At 34.2% G+C, this 15,745-nt stretch overlaps 1 protein-coding gene across 3 annotated transcripts in view; it reads left to right on the top strand.

Moving 5' to 3' along the window:
• ZCCHC7 (zinc finger CCHC-type containing 7) overlaps positions 1 to 15,745 on the top strand; it is a 106,091-nt gene that overhangs the window by 73,877 nt on the left and 16,469 nt on the right. For all 3 annotated transcript variants that reach the window (XM_026038087.1, XM_026038085.1, XM_026038086.1), the window contains 3 exons: positions 1,084 to 1,209; positions 2,497 to 2,667; positions 11,201 to 11,236. In XM_026038087.1, coding sequence (XP_025893872.1) covers positions 1,084 to 1,209; positions 2,497 to 2,667; positions 11,201 to 11,236 — 333 coding nt within the window. The remainder of the gene's footprint in view (positions 1 to 1,083; positions 1,210 to 2,496; positions 2,668 to 11,200; positions 11,237 to 15,745) is intronic.

Genomic DNA, 15,745 nt, shown 5'->3' with positions numbered 1-15,745 from the left:
TACAGAAGCTGTTAAAAGCTGATAGAGTAGGAAGAAGTCTTTGCTACGTAAAGACTTCCTCCAAAATTGTTTTGGAAGAGGTTGAGAGGAATGAGAGCTCCTCCAAAGAAGAGTTCAGCATTCCATAACAATGAACTTAATTCATCCTGCTCAGACTCTTCAGAGACTAAAAGTTACAGGCTGCATCTCAGATCTTCTGTGCTTAGTAGCCTTCTTGCAGTTCCAGAAACTGGGGTCTGTGTAGTGATTGGTACAATTAGTCCTGAAGTATGTGTGTAAGCTGCTCAAATATCCAAAATTCAACTGGATTGTCCCACTCTTTCTAATTTTGGTTTCCAAGGTCTGATAAAGCTTACATAATCAGATGACATTGTCTCTTGTTTAAGAGAAATGTTCTTGTGTACCATATCTGTTCACTTATCTGAAATGTTAAGTAATTTTTTAAAAACTATGGTGTTTACTAGGTGATAAAAGTTTTGCTAGGTGATAAAAGTTCAAGAGAGGATTTATGGTTGTCAGAGGATTTTCAGATTTTCAGAGGATTTTCAATTTATTGGAAGAGATTGGTTTCCAGCTTCATACTCTCTCTCTCTCTCCCCCTCTCTACCTCTTTTCTAATTTTATTATTGTAAATTGCAGATTAGGTCTACACTTCTATAACATTGTGTTTTACCAAAATATTTCCCTAGTTTGTTCAGGAAACTTATACTTTGCACTTCGCAGTTAATGTTAGTTATATTTGCATCGTGGGAAAATATCAGTTCATCATGAAACAGCATAGTGAATGAAAATGTCTGAATCCTGTTGAGGGAAAGCAAAACTTAAGAGTTGCAATTCTAAGCTGCAAAAAGTAATGCTCCAAAATGGAAATTGGAACAGGGCAGTATTTTTTTCCTAGGCAATTCAAGCTTCTCTAGAACAGAATTAACCTACTGAAGCCAGGATACATAAATTGTGTTTGTAAAAGATGGGATTTCTAGCTGAACACTACCAACAGTGGCCCATTCAAATTTCCAATTCTGCCAAGCGGTAAACCGTACAGTCAGAAATGATCAATGTGTTTTTCTCTCTTTGTCTCCTCAGGCGCAGATATGTAACTATGCAACTATGAGGCGTACAAATGTCCGATACTACACAGCTGATAAAAATGTTACCTGTAGAAATTGCAGTAAACCAGGTCATTTGTCCAAAAACTGTCCTGTTCCAAGGGTAAATCCAATGTTTCATTTACTGTAACATGTAGCTGTTGTTTCCAAAGCTCTTTCGTGCTTGCCATTAGAACCTGCTTGTTTGGTGGTTTATTATTTAACTGAAAGTTTGCTCTAGGCTGAAGGAAATATTATCTTGCACTAGACCAGTTTACTTCATAAAATGATCTGCCTTGTGAAGATAATTCAGAAGGCAGAATTCACTGTTGTCATTTCTATAAATGAAAAAAAAAATCTGTAAGTATACATGGAACATAACTACATAGTTTTTTATATTGTAAAAAATAGTTTTAAGGTAGAAAAATATTTTGAATTTATTTTCCATGAGGAGAGCCTAAGGAATCCAAAATCACCCCTAGCAAATGAATTAAACAAGAATAAGTGATAAAGCTGATAAAATGATAAAGTTTTAGGCAGGATGAAATCAAAATTATTGTCAAGCAATCCTGGTATGCCAAAAATTTTGAAATTTTGTCCAGAGACTAATGGTTGAAAGAACATCATAATCCCTTGAGGAAATTACAACAGTTGTGTGAGAGTCAGGATTTACTCATCCCTCCAATAAAGATTTCAAAAATTCACCTCTCAGTTTCTAAGGCAGTTCCCCACACTGACAATTGGAATATTTCAATATAGAGCAAATTTCTCTGTGATTACATCTCACCCTGTGGAAATGTCACCCTTAAAGTGATGACACACTCAGTCACTGAGGAAATTGGCCCTAAGCAGATGCAATTATCTGCCCAAGAATAATTTTCAGCAGTTTACATCTGTTGCTTCATGCAAGCACTTATGTTCTTTAAGGCACAAGGCAAGTGCCTTGGAGGTCTATAGCACAGACCATATTTATAAATCACCTCCATACCTTGTGTTGCATACGGTACAACTTTTTGCTGTGATATGGTTCTATTTATAAGCTTTCAAGAAATATCATAAAAATAGAATTCATAGAGTGTCTAGCACTTATATTCTCTGTAAAATATGCCATCAAATTTAATACTACTTTTTGTTGTATTCACTGAGCAGGTAATGTGAGGACATGAAACGTTTTCAGTGCTTCTAAAGTCAAAATCAAGAGGAACACTGAATTTGTAAAGTTTGAACATCAAGTTTCACTCTTTTCACTGTTTTACACTAGTATTTCATCATGAAATATAATACATATGCAGGAAGGAGCAGACTCTTTTTTGTAGTGATTTCTTCTTTTCTTCATCTTTTTTTTTTAATTTTTTCCTTAGTCCACTGAAACATATTCACTTACCATACTTCTTTTTGTATTTCTCCATAGAAAATTCCCCCTTGTTGTTTGTGTGCGGAAAGAGGTCATCTACAAAACGCTTGCCCAGCGCGATTTTGTTTGAACTGCAGTTTGCCTGGACATTATTCTAAGGAGTGTCTTGAGAGAGCCTATTGGAATAAGCACTGTAACCGCTGTGATATGAAAGGGCATTATGCTGATGTGAGTATCCCTTATTGCAAAGGGCATTATGATGATGTAAGTACAGCCTATGGCAAAGAAGTCATTCACTGCTGTTTCTGTATCTGTTAAAACTGGAAACTACAACAGCCATAATATTTTTATATTGCATATTGCATAAACATACGACAATGTTATAGCTAATGCTTACACAGCACAGAATCACAGAATAGTTGAGGTTGGAAGGGACCTCTAGAGACCATCTAGTTCAACCCTCCTTGTCCAGCAGGGACACCCGGAGCACGGGAAACCCGGTCACATCCAGGTGGGTTTGGAAGATCTCCAGAGAAGGAGACTCCACAACCTCCCTGGGCAGCCTGTTCCAGTGTTCTGTCACCCTCACAGGAAAGAAGTTCTTCCTCATACAGAGATGGAACTTCCTGTGTTTCAACTTATACCCATTGCCACTTGTCCTATCACTGGCCACCATTGAGAAGAGCTTGACCTCTTCCTCCCAACAGGAGAAAGGGCCTCCTCGCTTTAGGTACTTATACATATTAATCAGATGCCCTCTCAACCTTCTCTTCTCCAAAGAAGATGCTGGGTACAATTCCATTGGCCTTAAAGTGGAGCTTACCAAACCCAGAAGATGGTAACACTGAAACCGCACACCGAAGACAAACAGAAAGAAGCAAGCAAAACCAACCAGAAAAAAGAAGTTCGGGTAGTTCAGTTAATTTCTGGCCCCTTCAGGTATTTATACATATTAATCACATCCCCTCTCAACCATCTCTTCTCCAGGCTAAACAGGCCCAGCTCACTTAGTCTTTCACAGAGTCAAAGGCTAAGGTTGGAAGGGACCTCTAGAGATGATCTAGTCCAACCCGTCCTGCTCCAGCACCACACCAAGAGCATGTGGTACACGGTGGCTTCCTGGCGGGTTTTGAAGACCTCTGGAAAAGGAGAATCCAGAGCCTCCCTTGGCAGCCTGTGCCAGGGCTCTATCACCCTCAATGCTGTATTTAGATTTAATTTTTCATAAATAAATTAATAAGTAGCTTTGTCATGATGAAAACAGAAGCAAGTATTAAAATTGTTCAGTTATTCTAAGGATGACAAGGTATGTTTTAAAAAGTAACTTAGATTAAGGATTTTTTTTTTTCATGTGATGTTCATTTTGGAAGAAACTGGGAAGCTTCTGTGCTGAAACTTTGTTTTAAAATGTTGCGGAGGGAGTCATCAGAGAATCTCCTTAAAATTAAAAAGCTGAAACTAACACTAACCAGTTAACAGGACTGTATAATAGTTATCAAAAAATTGTGAAGGAAATGAATGGTGAGAGAACCAGATTATTGAAGATAGTATGTAACCTCTTTCTTTATAGATGATTTGTAAATGAGAGGCAAATGTAAAAATATTTAAATCAGGTCTGGGAAGATTTTAGTAATCATGTCTTGCACCCTGATGTTTATACGAAGAAAATCAGTAAGAACAGTAGCAATTGTGAAATGGTTGTAGAATTCTTGTAAAACTATTCTTGGGCGGATCCACGATGGCTTTTGTGAAAATCCCGCTTCTCAAATCTCTCTAATTATTCAAAGGAGAAGGTCAATAAGCATGTGTGTAAACATGATCTGGCTGACATAATCTACAGTTTCCAAAAGGAGTTTGACAAAGTTCCTGACCAAAAGCTGTTAAGCAAACTAAACCACCAGGAAATAAGAGGATAAAGGTACAAGGTTTGTACAGATAAATGTTTTGTTAAAAGGTAAAAAAATGGAGAGAAAGTCTTTCTTGCAGTGGCATTCTAGAGCTCTATGTTGTTCAATATATCCATCATTATGTGGATAGAGGTGAGCAAAAGGGTGACAAAAATGGAATATGTGTGGAGTTAGGCAAGATAATGATTAGAAGGCAAGTTGCTCAGGCTAGCAAAGAGTAGTTTAGGCTAGCTAACTGTGAAGAGTTGCATAAGGATTGAAATAGATGAATTGCAATAAAACGGCAGAGAAAAAAGAACAATACATTTAAAGTGATATGCATGGGAAAAAATCCAGTTGTGCTTATGAAATAGTGGGCTCTGAGCAAGCTATTATCCCTCAGGATTAAAATTTTGAATTATGAGACATGTTTTCTTAAAATACCAGTTCAGTGTTCATAAATTATGGAAAGTTCATAAGTTATGGAAGTTCATAAGTTATGGAAAAAGATGGTCAAGTGAAGAATTATCAGGAAAGCAATATGGAAGGAGTTGCATTTTTGTTATTTTGCATCCTTCAGCACATGATCAAGTTAGGTAGATCTGTTCAGCCTGGAAATGAGCTACAGCATCCACGAGAAGGCCAAAGCCTCAGTGATTAATTGTTCACTGTTTCTTCTTGTAAACAAATCAGTGAGCATGCAGCAAAGGTGGATCTCCACATTGATGCAACCCCATGCAACATCTTCTAGGTGACCCTGGTTGTGCAGAGGGGTTGGACTCCAGAGTCCAACCTCAACTATTGCGCAATTCTCTAGTAGGAGCTGCTTTTTGTAAAAGATGGGAGCAGACAATTTTTCATGCAATAGGCAGCAGACCTCTGAAGCTTCTTATCAGGGGGTGTAACAGATGCAGGAAGACTGAACCATTTCATGAAAGAGGAATTTGATGAAGCTTAACAGATAGCAACTGCATCTAGCTTGGAAGGTTATTGAGTTGGTAATGAGTGGAATGTGTGGAAGAGAACTGGGGGAAATATGCGTGTGTGTTTTGTTCTTTAAATCCATGAGGCATTGTCCTATGGCCACAGTTAGAGATCATGACAAGAGCTCACCTAGTATAGCAGAGTTTCATCTTCTGTTAATTGCTCATAATCATAGATCTACATGTCTTTGCCTCTGTTATGGTCAGTAAAGAATCATGAGTCTCCAGCAGGGTATTTTATCATTGTTTGCCAAGCCTGGTAATTGTGGCTGTTTTATATCAGTTGTGTGCTTCTGCTGTCCATGTGAACTGGAGACACCATAGCTTTCAATCTGATCTTGATGTTAAATTACTCCAAGGAAGTTCTCCAGAATGCTCTGAAAACTCTATTGTATCCTTCATAAAGCTAATTGATTTAATATTGATTTCAAGAAAATAAATTTATTATCCACTAGGTTTGTCATTTTCCCTGAAATAACCTTGAGAATCTACAGGCTCATCTTGAGATTCTGAGTCGTACTGGAATCAGCTTAGTACAGTATGATGCCATCAAATAGAAGAACAGTAACAAAAAGAAAGATATTTAGCAGAGTTGTTCACAGTCACAGATACAGGTCTATTTGGCCATATGCTACTCACTCTAGTAGGCAGCACAAGCAGACTGCAAAATCACTGTCCAGTGTTGAATATGTGTATGAATATATATGTGTATACATAAACATATATGAACCCTCGTATATATTCACATATATGTATGCTGAAAACCTCCAAATGTTAACATTCCAGATGTTAACATCCTTCCAGATACAGCAACTGCTCAGATATGTGTCACGACTTACTGAGATCAGTGATCTCAGCAAATTACTTCTCTCTCATTAGGTGCATCTCTGTTTTCCTGGGAGTGATTAGCTTGTTTCCCAAGAGTGGTGTACCTAACTATCTGTAATTTTTTTCTTCTAGAGCCTTCCACATTAAGGTAATTTTTAAAATTTATTTGAATTTTTAAAATCTGTTTTTTAAGAAAAGTTATTTAGGAAGAATGACGTATTGGTTTATATATTTATTGTTATTTTTATGTAGGATTATGTATGATTATTATATATGATGTGCTTCAGATGGAATGAAAAGGATAATACTTAGGATTTATGTAGTTAGTATCTGAAGCTATAATGCCATTGTTCTGAAGAGATCTACAGAAATAAACTGTACCAGGGCTGAATAGCAGAACTCTTGTGAACCTCCGCTCCTGTGGGAGTGGAAGAAAACGTTATGAATAGGACAGTTTGTCAATGGATACAAATTGATAGAGAGAGCAAGATTTTCTTCTATAGTTTGGAGGGGGAAACGACAGTGTACAGAAATTCTTTGGATTGCCTGCCCTTATCCTTTGAGTTAGAAGTCTCTGGTCTCCTGAGTTCTTTAACTGTATTATATACCTGCTGGCACTTTCGCATAAAGACATAACTGCAGACTTCTAGTGCATCTTCATAAAAAAATGGAAACACATCTCAGTAGGCAATTTCTTCATTTATCTTGGCATCTTTTTAGTCATTGTAAACCATCCTTAGAGTCACTTCCCTCAGAAGATTTCTTTTTTTGCCTTTGTCATTTTCAAAACATATACTGTCAAGCACTTAACATTAATGATATGCCAGCATTTGAGGGATTGGATGTAGCTCTCTAAATATGGAAGCTGAAGTGGCTAAAAGTCTGTGAATGTTCTGCTGCTGGTGCTGTGATTGGATGTTTTCCCTTCAGTTACATTATGTGCTCTCATTCATTCTTCTCTTTTTTTTGTAGAATCTCCTCAAAGAAAGCAATAGTTTTGCCCGTTTTTTGATGTGACTTCATTCCCTCAGTGACATTTATTTCATGCCTGCTCCTAACTAAATTTCTGCTTAATTGTAAGCATATGTAAGCATTACAAAGATTCTTTTTAATCCCTGTAGTTAAACACCTTAATTCTGTTTGAGGTGCCAGGAGAGTATGGTCATGTGAGGCTTATTATTAGGGAAGACTCCTTGCTTTTCTTTGTTTAAGAATGCTTTTGAATTGAAGCATTTTAACATTTTTTTTTCTTTTTTTTCTAGTTGTTTTTATTAAAAACAAAACAACAATAGCAAAAAAAACAGAGAAAGGGTAATGAAAAATGTTTGTTTTATTAAATCTTTTGTTTTCCTGCGGCGACTTGCATGGGGGCAGCTCCTAACAGCCGCCGCTTTTGACAAAGCACCAGAGGATTCTGTTAAAAAGTTGTGTTTAGTAATTGTAGTCGTCGTGTCAGACCATAACTGACTTGGAGCTGAAGGATTTTTGTGAGATGAGTAGCTGTGCCAGCAGGGACCCAAGTCTCCTGGGCCAGCCGCGCTCTCATTAAGATTTGCCGCTAGCCGTGGCGGTGTTCGGCAAGTATGTGACGTGCATTCTGTTATTGTATGCTTGGCTTGTCAGCCTGCAGCTTTCTGACACTCACTTATGTCACTCTTTATTCAGAGAGGAAGAAGCTTTTGATAATTTGACAAGACAAGCTCTTAAACGATCTAGGTCATGGCCTTCACTGTCTGTGATTGTGAACATATTTCCTGAAAGCCCTGTCACTCATCACAGCTACATTTTCTCCCGGGGAGCCATAGGCCCGTCCCGGTCTCTTGTCAGCTCATACATTTTGGTTATTCATATACCAAATACAGTAGTGGTGTGTGTGTGTGTGTGTGTGTGTTTTTTTTCCCCTTCACTTTTGCAAATGCTAGCATGTTAGTAAGGCTAATCCTTTCTCCTGTGCTGTGTTCCCAGCAGGGTTGTGTTCAAGGGTTCTCTCTAGTACAAGGCAGACAACTGGCCAAGGGGAGCTGAAAGGGAGGAAAGGCCGCTTAGTGCTGTTTTTGTGTTTGTTCATTGTTGTGGAAATATGAGAACTGGTGGCAAGGGCCTTGTCTATTGAACACTTGAGTCTTGGTCTGCTGTCAGGGGCTGTTTAAGATTGAGTGTTTTATTTTCTTTGATGTTCACATTTGAGAATAGGGAAGTGGGAATTAAACAACAGATGCATTAAGCCGTTGTTCTCGTAAAACAATAATTAGCACCTGATAAAATTCAATATGGGTTGAAATGCACAATATACTGGCTTGATTCATCTGGTGTGGCAGACTTGGTTGGTTTGTGTTTGAATAGTATTAACAATAACTATTTCAAATTACTCAAATATGCATTACAATAAAAATGATATTAATTTTGAGAAAAAGAATTTTGCAGAATATAGAAGAGGCACACAGGTGGAGTTGAAGATATTGGAAAGCATACTTTGTTTATGTTTTGTGAACATAAAGCAGTGGTGGCACTGCTTTTAATAGTAGACACCTTTTGTGTTTATACATCTAAATGCTAGTAAGGTCAGACCACTGGGGCAAGAAATAAATGCAACTTTATTTTAATGTAGTTCATCATCACACTACCATCATACTTGTATACTGCAAGAGCTTTTCTTTAAATGAGGGTCATTCATGGTTAAGTACTTTTAAATAAATAAGAAAAATCACAGATTCAGTTGTTGTTGTATTTGGTTACGCTGTCTTCCATAACAAAGCATTTTACTTCATTTGAGAAGCCAGTATTTGGTGAAATTGTTAATTATAATTTTGTCATTCCATAATAAGAGATACAGACAATAGTTCTGAGTTGATGCAAAGCAGTAAGATTACAAGTTAAAAGCGTCATTTTTAAAAGACTGTTGTTTAGCCGCTCCACAACCATTTTAGTTGTTATATTGTGTTGTACTTCTGAAATTATTTTAGTGATCACCTTGATTATGAGAAATATTACATTGAATAACTGCCTGAAGGAAGAAATATACTTGGCCCGTTTTCCTTTGGCTTCCTCTTCCTGTCTAGGTTAAGTTTTCCTACAGCCTTAAAACAAGCTTAAATATGATAATAATAAAACCTTCCTTTTGATAGTATTTCTAGTGTTTGGAAATGTTCCCCTTTGATTATTTTGTTAAAAACTCTGCCAACTGCAGTTTTCTATTCTAAGTTATAGATTTTTTCCATAACTTATATATTATGTCTGGATTAAAAATAAATAAATAAACCAACAAACTATTAAAAAATCAAGTGTTTATTAGATAGGTGCTGTGTAAGTAAAGGTCAAATGGCAGAGTGGCATTTTGCCAGTGTATGACAACTCATTGATTGTGATTTTTCAACCATATTAGTCAGGGGACACTGTGGTAATCAAAAACTATCCAGAACTAATGTATAAATAACTGCCTGCTACCCCTGCACTAAACCAGCTAAAGTGTTGTGTACAGTTGCAGTCCTATTTGGCTTTGAGTAAGAAGGCATTCAGAGGAGAAAGCTTATGTATTACATTTGAGGATCCTTTGCAAGGACCAACCTAGATTCCACTTTGGCAACAGAAGAAAATCCTTTTGTTTGCATTCCAAGACAGTTTTCTTATAGAAATCTTAATGTAAAACTTAAATATTTACTTGCAGTATTTGAGTAAGAGGAGATATATAGAACCATTGCACAGAGCAGATTGTAGATTTTTCTTGTAGAAAATTGTATTACTGACAGAATGAATAATAAATAATATAATTTCCATCACATCCAGGGAAAACGTACTGTATATGCCGGAGGGTGACTGTCAGAAATTCAGATTATTTTTGAGAGATTGTATTGCTAATATTGGTTGTTGTTGCTTTTTTTATTATTATTGCTATTTTTAATTAGCATGCTATATCATATAAAAGAAGGGAAGAATTTAGGCATGAGATGAAAAATTGTCAAAATTGTAAGAAATGTTAATAACAATTTGCAAGTATTCATGAGAATTCTGTATTTGAAATTAGAGCTAAAATATGTTAAATAGAAATGATAGAATAACTAATATTTCTCCATATGATACAAAAAGGTGAGATTGACAAACCATGTTTGTAATTGTTCAAATAGTCGAGAAGTTAATTTACTGTGTTCTAAACAAAACTAGAAGACCTTCACAGAAATAAGTGTGTACACATGTTCTCAAATGCTAACAGAGAAAGTGTAGCTGTAACTGTTCAGAATTTGAGGCAGAAGTATAGAAGCAGGCAGAAATAATGTTAATTTTGTTAAAATATTAAAAAATATTGAGAAAATATCTCCTGTCTCACAGATCATTAACACACTCTTATTTTGTTGAAGATGTTTCACATTTCCTCTTTCCTGTCTCTTACATATTCTTCTGGTATATTGTGGAATAGTTGTGACTGAAAATCTGCTCTGTAAAATTTATATTGCAGTGAACTGAAATTGCAAGTTTGTGTGCAAGATTGGCCAGGTAAAAAAAAAAAAGAAAAAAGAACAAGAAAGCCATTGTAAAAATAGAAACATTATAGCAATCTGTTATGCTCCTTGTTTACAACTCATCTGACATGAGGCTACTAAGGATTATTACATGTAACAATTATATTTTGATTAGGATAGAGATATGTGCAAAAATAATAAAATGTTTCTGTTCCTTCCTTAAAGGAAAGTACCCTATGATTTAATTTCCAAAGCACTTTGTAAATTTACAATTTTAGAATATTAGAATTTCAATTTTTTTTTTATTTTACAATATTAGTACTTCTTAGAGTTAAGGGCTTGTTATTCTTCCCAACTTATAACCTTTAGAGAAGAAAGGCAGAGAGAAAACTGTTACTGGCTTTCTGACAATGGCAGGGAGTGTGTTAAACCAGTGTAAAATTCAATTAAACTGTCTAGCCAGGTTTTTGAAGCTGAAATGCAGACCCTTTCAGTTAAGCTTCTTATTTTCCTGTGACCGACACCGGTGGATACTGTGTTATGCCAAAACCAACAGGCTGTAAAGCACCTTGTTTCATGCTCCTAGCTGATCAATATTTTTATTTTCCAGGCTTGCCCAGAAATATGGAGGCAGTATCACCTAACAGTAAGTAGAAACACCTTTTTTATTTTCTTCTACACCCAGTCTATTTACTCTTCTGTGAACTGCTGACCATAAAATATTGACATGTATTTTCTGCAAGAAGATAATAAACATCTGAAGAGTTTTTGAACTGAAAAATGCAACAAAACACTGTCACTATTTTTTAAACATATTTAGAACTTCTGATTTGATTTTAATACTAAAACCATTACATGCATGTCTTGCAGGATACTGCCCTTTAAGTGGCTAAATTTACTGTACACATGTAAGAAGGTTAAATTTTAACTCGAGTTATATAGTAGAAGCAATGGTCCCATCTCACATATCCTAGATTCTGCTAACTATTCCATATATACAAAAAAAGCTTTCATTTTAAATAACAAAAAGTATTTTAGTTAATTTTATAAATAAATATTACAAAGTTTTGTAGATAATTTTTGGTCAGCGAGAAGACTTCTAACTCCTTTGGCCTGTGTTAGTTGATCCTTATTCATTTAAAAAACAAAAATAAATTTACTGAAGTGCAGCATTTTAATATTAGAGCTTTTTTATCAGTACAATAGAGATGAAAATAAAGCAAGATACTTATGTTGAAAGAATAGTTCTACAAAATCATGGATTTATATCACAAAGCTTTAATGTATTACTTTTAGAAACAATTATAAATCATGTTCTTTAAGATGAGGGCTTTTTTGTTCAGATGAATATTTTCTCTCAGAATTATCCAAATCAGGGTTACTGTTGAGTAATGAGCTTAACTGTTAAATAGTAGTAGTAGTTACATCTAGAAGACAAAGTAATAAAGTTTGTCCACAACTTTTTGTTTCAATTCCTTGGGGTAGATTTTTCCAATTAAATAATAAATGTTAGAAATATTTTCTAATCTGTCACCCTCACCAAGTATTGGAGTACTTTTTTTAATTCTTCTTCTGATCCTAAATTTAATTTTAATGAAAACTCTGTGATAAGACTTTTTCTTTTGTCCTTTCTTTTTTCATGATTTTAAAATAAGCATCTCCTTTGGAAGTCTTGTGTTTTTTCTGAGCAGATACTTTTGTCTTTAGCTGGATTGGTATAGACTTTGTAAAAAACAATATGAGCAATCGGTGCACTTAGTCTTTTTCTTAAATGCATGAGAGAAAACGCTAAATATTTTCTTTCACTATAAGCAGGAGTATGTGTAGAGATGATGTCTAAAGGATTTATGGTATTGAGCATCTAATAATGAGATAGGCATATTAGGTGAAATAATACGATGAAATTTATTTTTTACCAGTCTGTAAAATTTAATTTTAATCTTCCTTTCCATCAAAAATTCTTCAAAAAGTGAGTTACAATCGATACTGCAAAATATGTATTTTTTTAAGTATGAAGGAACTGATTCTTTCAAGGAGTTAGCATGAGGTAAAAAATTTTAGCAGTGAATGCTTAAGAAAGTGTTCTGACTTTCTCCTTTCCAAGTGTAGAACTAACATTTGTCAAAACAATTCAATAGAAAATTGAATTGTTAGGAATACAATTTATGAATAAAAGTATCTATTTGCAGCTTTTAGTGCTTTTCGTGGAGTATTTTGAAACATGGTTAATATAGACATACCATGATAAATATAGCTTCTCATTTCTGTTAAAGGAATTTTTGTTTTCAATAAAGTCCAGATGATCTGCTGATAATCCCAGTTTGGAGTATTTCAGAAATACTTTGAATTTAACCATTGAAATTCACTTTGGCTTGGGAAAACTAACTTTGATTCAAGTTGAGTTACAGATGGATTAAAAGTAGAATTGTAAATTTGAGTAGTAAAAGTTATACTTGATATTTAAAATGTTGTACTACAAGAAACATATTTTCCAAGTAGTTTAAATGTTTGAACTCTAGCTTTTATTTTTCCATTTACGTATGCTTTTTGACACTCAAAATAGAAAAGAAGTAAATGATTTTCATTGCAGTAATATAAATTTCTGTATAGAAAAATATATAATGTATCTATTATATATTTATTATAATACTGTAACCAGGAAGTACTTTTATATCAGCATAGTGGTATTTCAATACAGAAATTATTTTAAAATTTCCTCAGTTTAGACCTAATATTTCTGCACAATGGGGCAACTATTCAATGAAAAATGGAAGAACTGAGAAAGAATGATTATGTCTGTTACTTTGCTCTATAAGATAACCTGTCCAGAGCAATCAGACTAAACACTAAAACGAAATTTTTCTATGCTTAAATTGTAGACTCAAACTAGATTTAATTTGATTGTGGTAAACTGACCGTGAGTATCACACATACAGACACCTATGTGCACACACAAAACAATGCATTCAGGTTTGTAATAAAACACACTTTTATTATACTATTTTAAAACAGCCATTGCAAAGTCTGTCTAAATACTTGTGTATTATTTAAAGTGTTCTTTGTTAATTACTGCAAATGCTTGTTAAAAACAACATTTCATACTTTCTCTTTGTGAAGCTTTTGGTGATTTTATTCATTCTCTGGCTCTTTCCTAAGAGATGGACTGCCATCTATTGACTCCTTACGGCCTCTGCACTGAAACGTAGATTCGCCACAAACAATGACCAAATAATAAATCTATTCTGTTGTTATGAATGGTAGTTTTTTGTTTGTTTACACTAGTATGATGGCAATTTTTGACACATTACAAATACTTTGTAATATGGGAAGAAATGTCTTGTTCTAACAAAAATGGATTGCCAGTAAAAGAAATCTTTTTCAGCAGTTGAAATGGCAAAAAGGATTATAAGCAGATTATTTTAATTTATTCTTTGATAGGAAAAAGATAATCATATTGTATTCAATGAAGCTTAAATTTAAAGGCTCTATAATAATCAAGACTTTATAACTAGATTAATTTAGTTCCTTCAAACTTGTTCTTTCAATTATGTTAACTAAAATTCCCCTCCAAAAAAATCAAAATCAGAACAATCCAATTCCCACTGTATGTTAAAATAATATTTAATCACCTCTTTAAGATGTTGATTTAAAACTAATGCAAATTATTTTCATTGTGTCTGCTCTCTCTATATTTCTCCTTTATCAGAAAAAAATAACCTTTTGTGAAAAACTGTTTTCCTTCATATAGATGTCTGCAATACTAAATTTTATACCACTTACATTTAGTAAAGAGCTTATTAGCAATTTGAAAGAAAGAAAACACAAGGACTCCATTTGCACATGTAAAATAGTTTTGATATATTTGATAACATATAAATAATAAGTGTGTTTTTTTCATAGTGAAGGAATTTGAAGTGTATCAAAGAGGGTACTCTTTGTTTCAGGTTGCTAAAAAAGCTTAGCATTTAACTGTGTTTTTCTAAGTACCAAATACTCCACAAACAGAGAAAAAAAATATGATATTTGATGATAAAAAATCCCATCTTGTCCATTTTCCTGCCAGGTAAGGGTAATAGAGGTGTTCATAATAACGTTTTCTAATACTCATAATATATATGTGTATAATAAATACTCATAAAATTTACTCTAATTCTTTTTTTTATTTTCAAAATTCATCTATAAATGTAGGTGCAAATATTATTTTATTTTTTCTCAAGAACAATGTATTTTATAGCCATTAACAAAATGTAAATATCAGAGCATAGGCTTTTTAAAGGCACTTTCATTAGCTTACATCTTTCTTTTTATCAGTTTTGCACTTTTTTCTTAACAAAAATCCCTTTGTGTTTGATTTTTGATATATGATTGCCGGCCTTCTTTTTTTCTTTTAGCAACTTCCATTTTAAGGAAATCTGTGCATCTTAGAGGAATAAAATAAATCTATAATTCCCTTACCTCTCATATTCATTGTGGAGTATATGGTGGGGAATTCTGCAAAGCAAAGTCTTTCTGAAATTGTGGGAAATGTATATCTAGATATGAGAATGCCTTAAATAGCATTGCTTTTTGGTAAAGAGAAAAATCAAAACTTACATTGTGTGGGAGCCTGTTTTAACAGAAGAGACTGTATTTAAAGACCGCACATAACATCCAAGACCTTGATTCTAGACCAGGTCCTATTCTATAGGTAGTTCCTTAGCTTTAGCTTTAGCTGATAAAATTGATAGTACCTATTGCTGTATTTACAGTGAGCACTCAAATTTCAGCCCAGCAGATGAGATCACAGGAAAATTTTAAAAATGTATATATTTTCAATACATGGTAATCTGTGTTTTCTTTCAGTTGCAAAACTGTACACAAGGTGTATACTTTTCATATGAAGCTGTCTGAGGTGCAACTTCTGTATCTTCTTTTATATCTTTTTTATATCTTAATAGTAGATTAGGGTACTGAGAAAAGATCAAAATACTCCCCATGATAAAATGATATAAAATAAAATATGTACTGGCTCTATGTTTATTTGCCCATCTGTGCTATACTCTTTCATAATTCAGAGGGATTAATTTTACACAGAATTGAATATAGCAAGTCTAGTTCAGGATCAAAACATAGATACAATAACTAGATGTGAATTAGTGTGGGAAATATTGATATG

This window comes from Nothoprocta perdicaria, unplaced genomic scaffold (assembly GCF_003342845.1).
Source record: "Nothoprocta perdicaria isolate Ctin4 unplaced genomic scaffold, notPer1 scaffold_200, whole genome shotgun sequence".
Lineage (NCBI taxonomy): Eukaryota > Metazoa > Chordata > Aves > Tinamiformes > Tinamidae > Nothoprocta > Nothoprocta perdicaria.
Note: the sequence above shows the minus strand (reverse complement) of the source record. Positions and strands in the feature narration are given on the sequence as shown.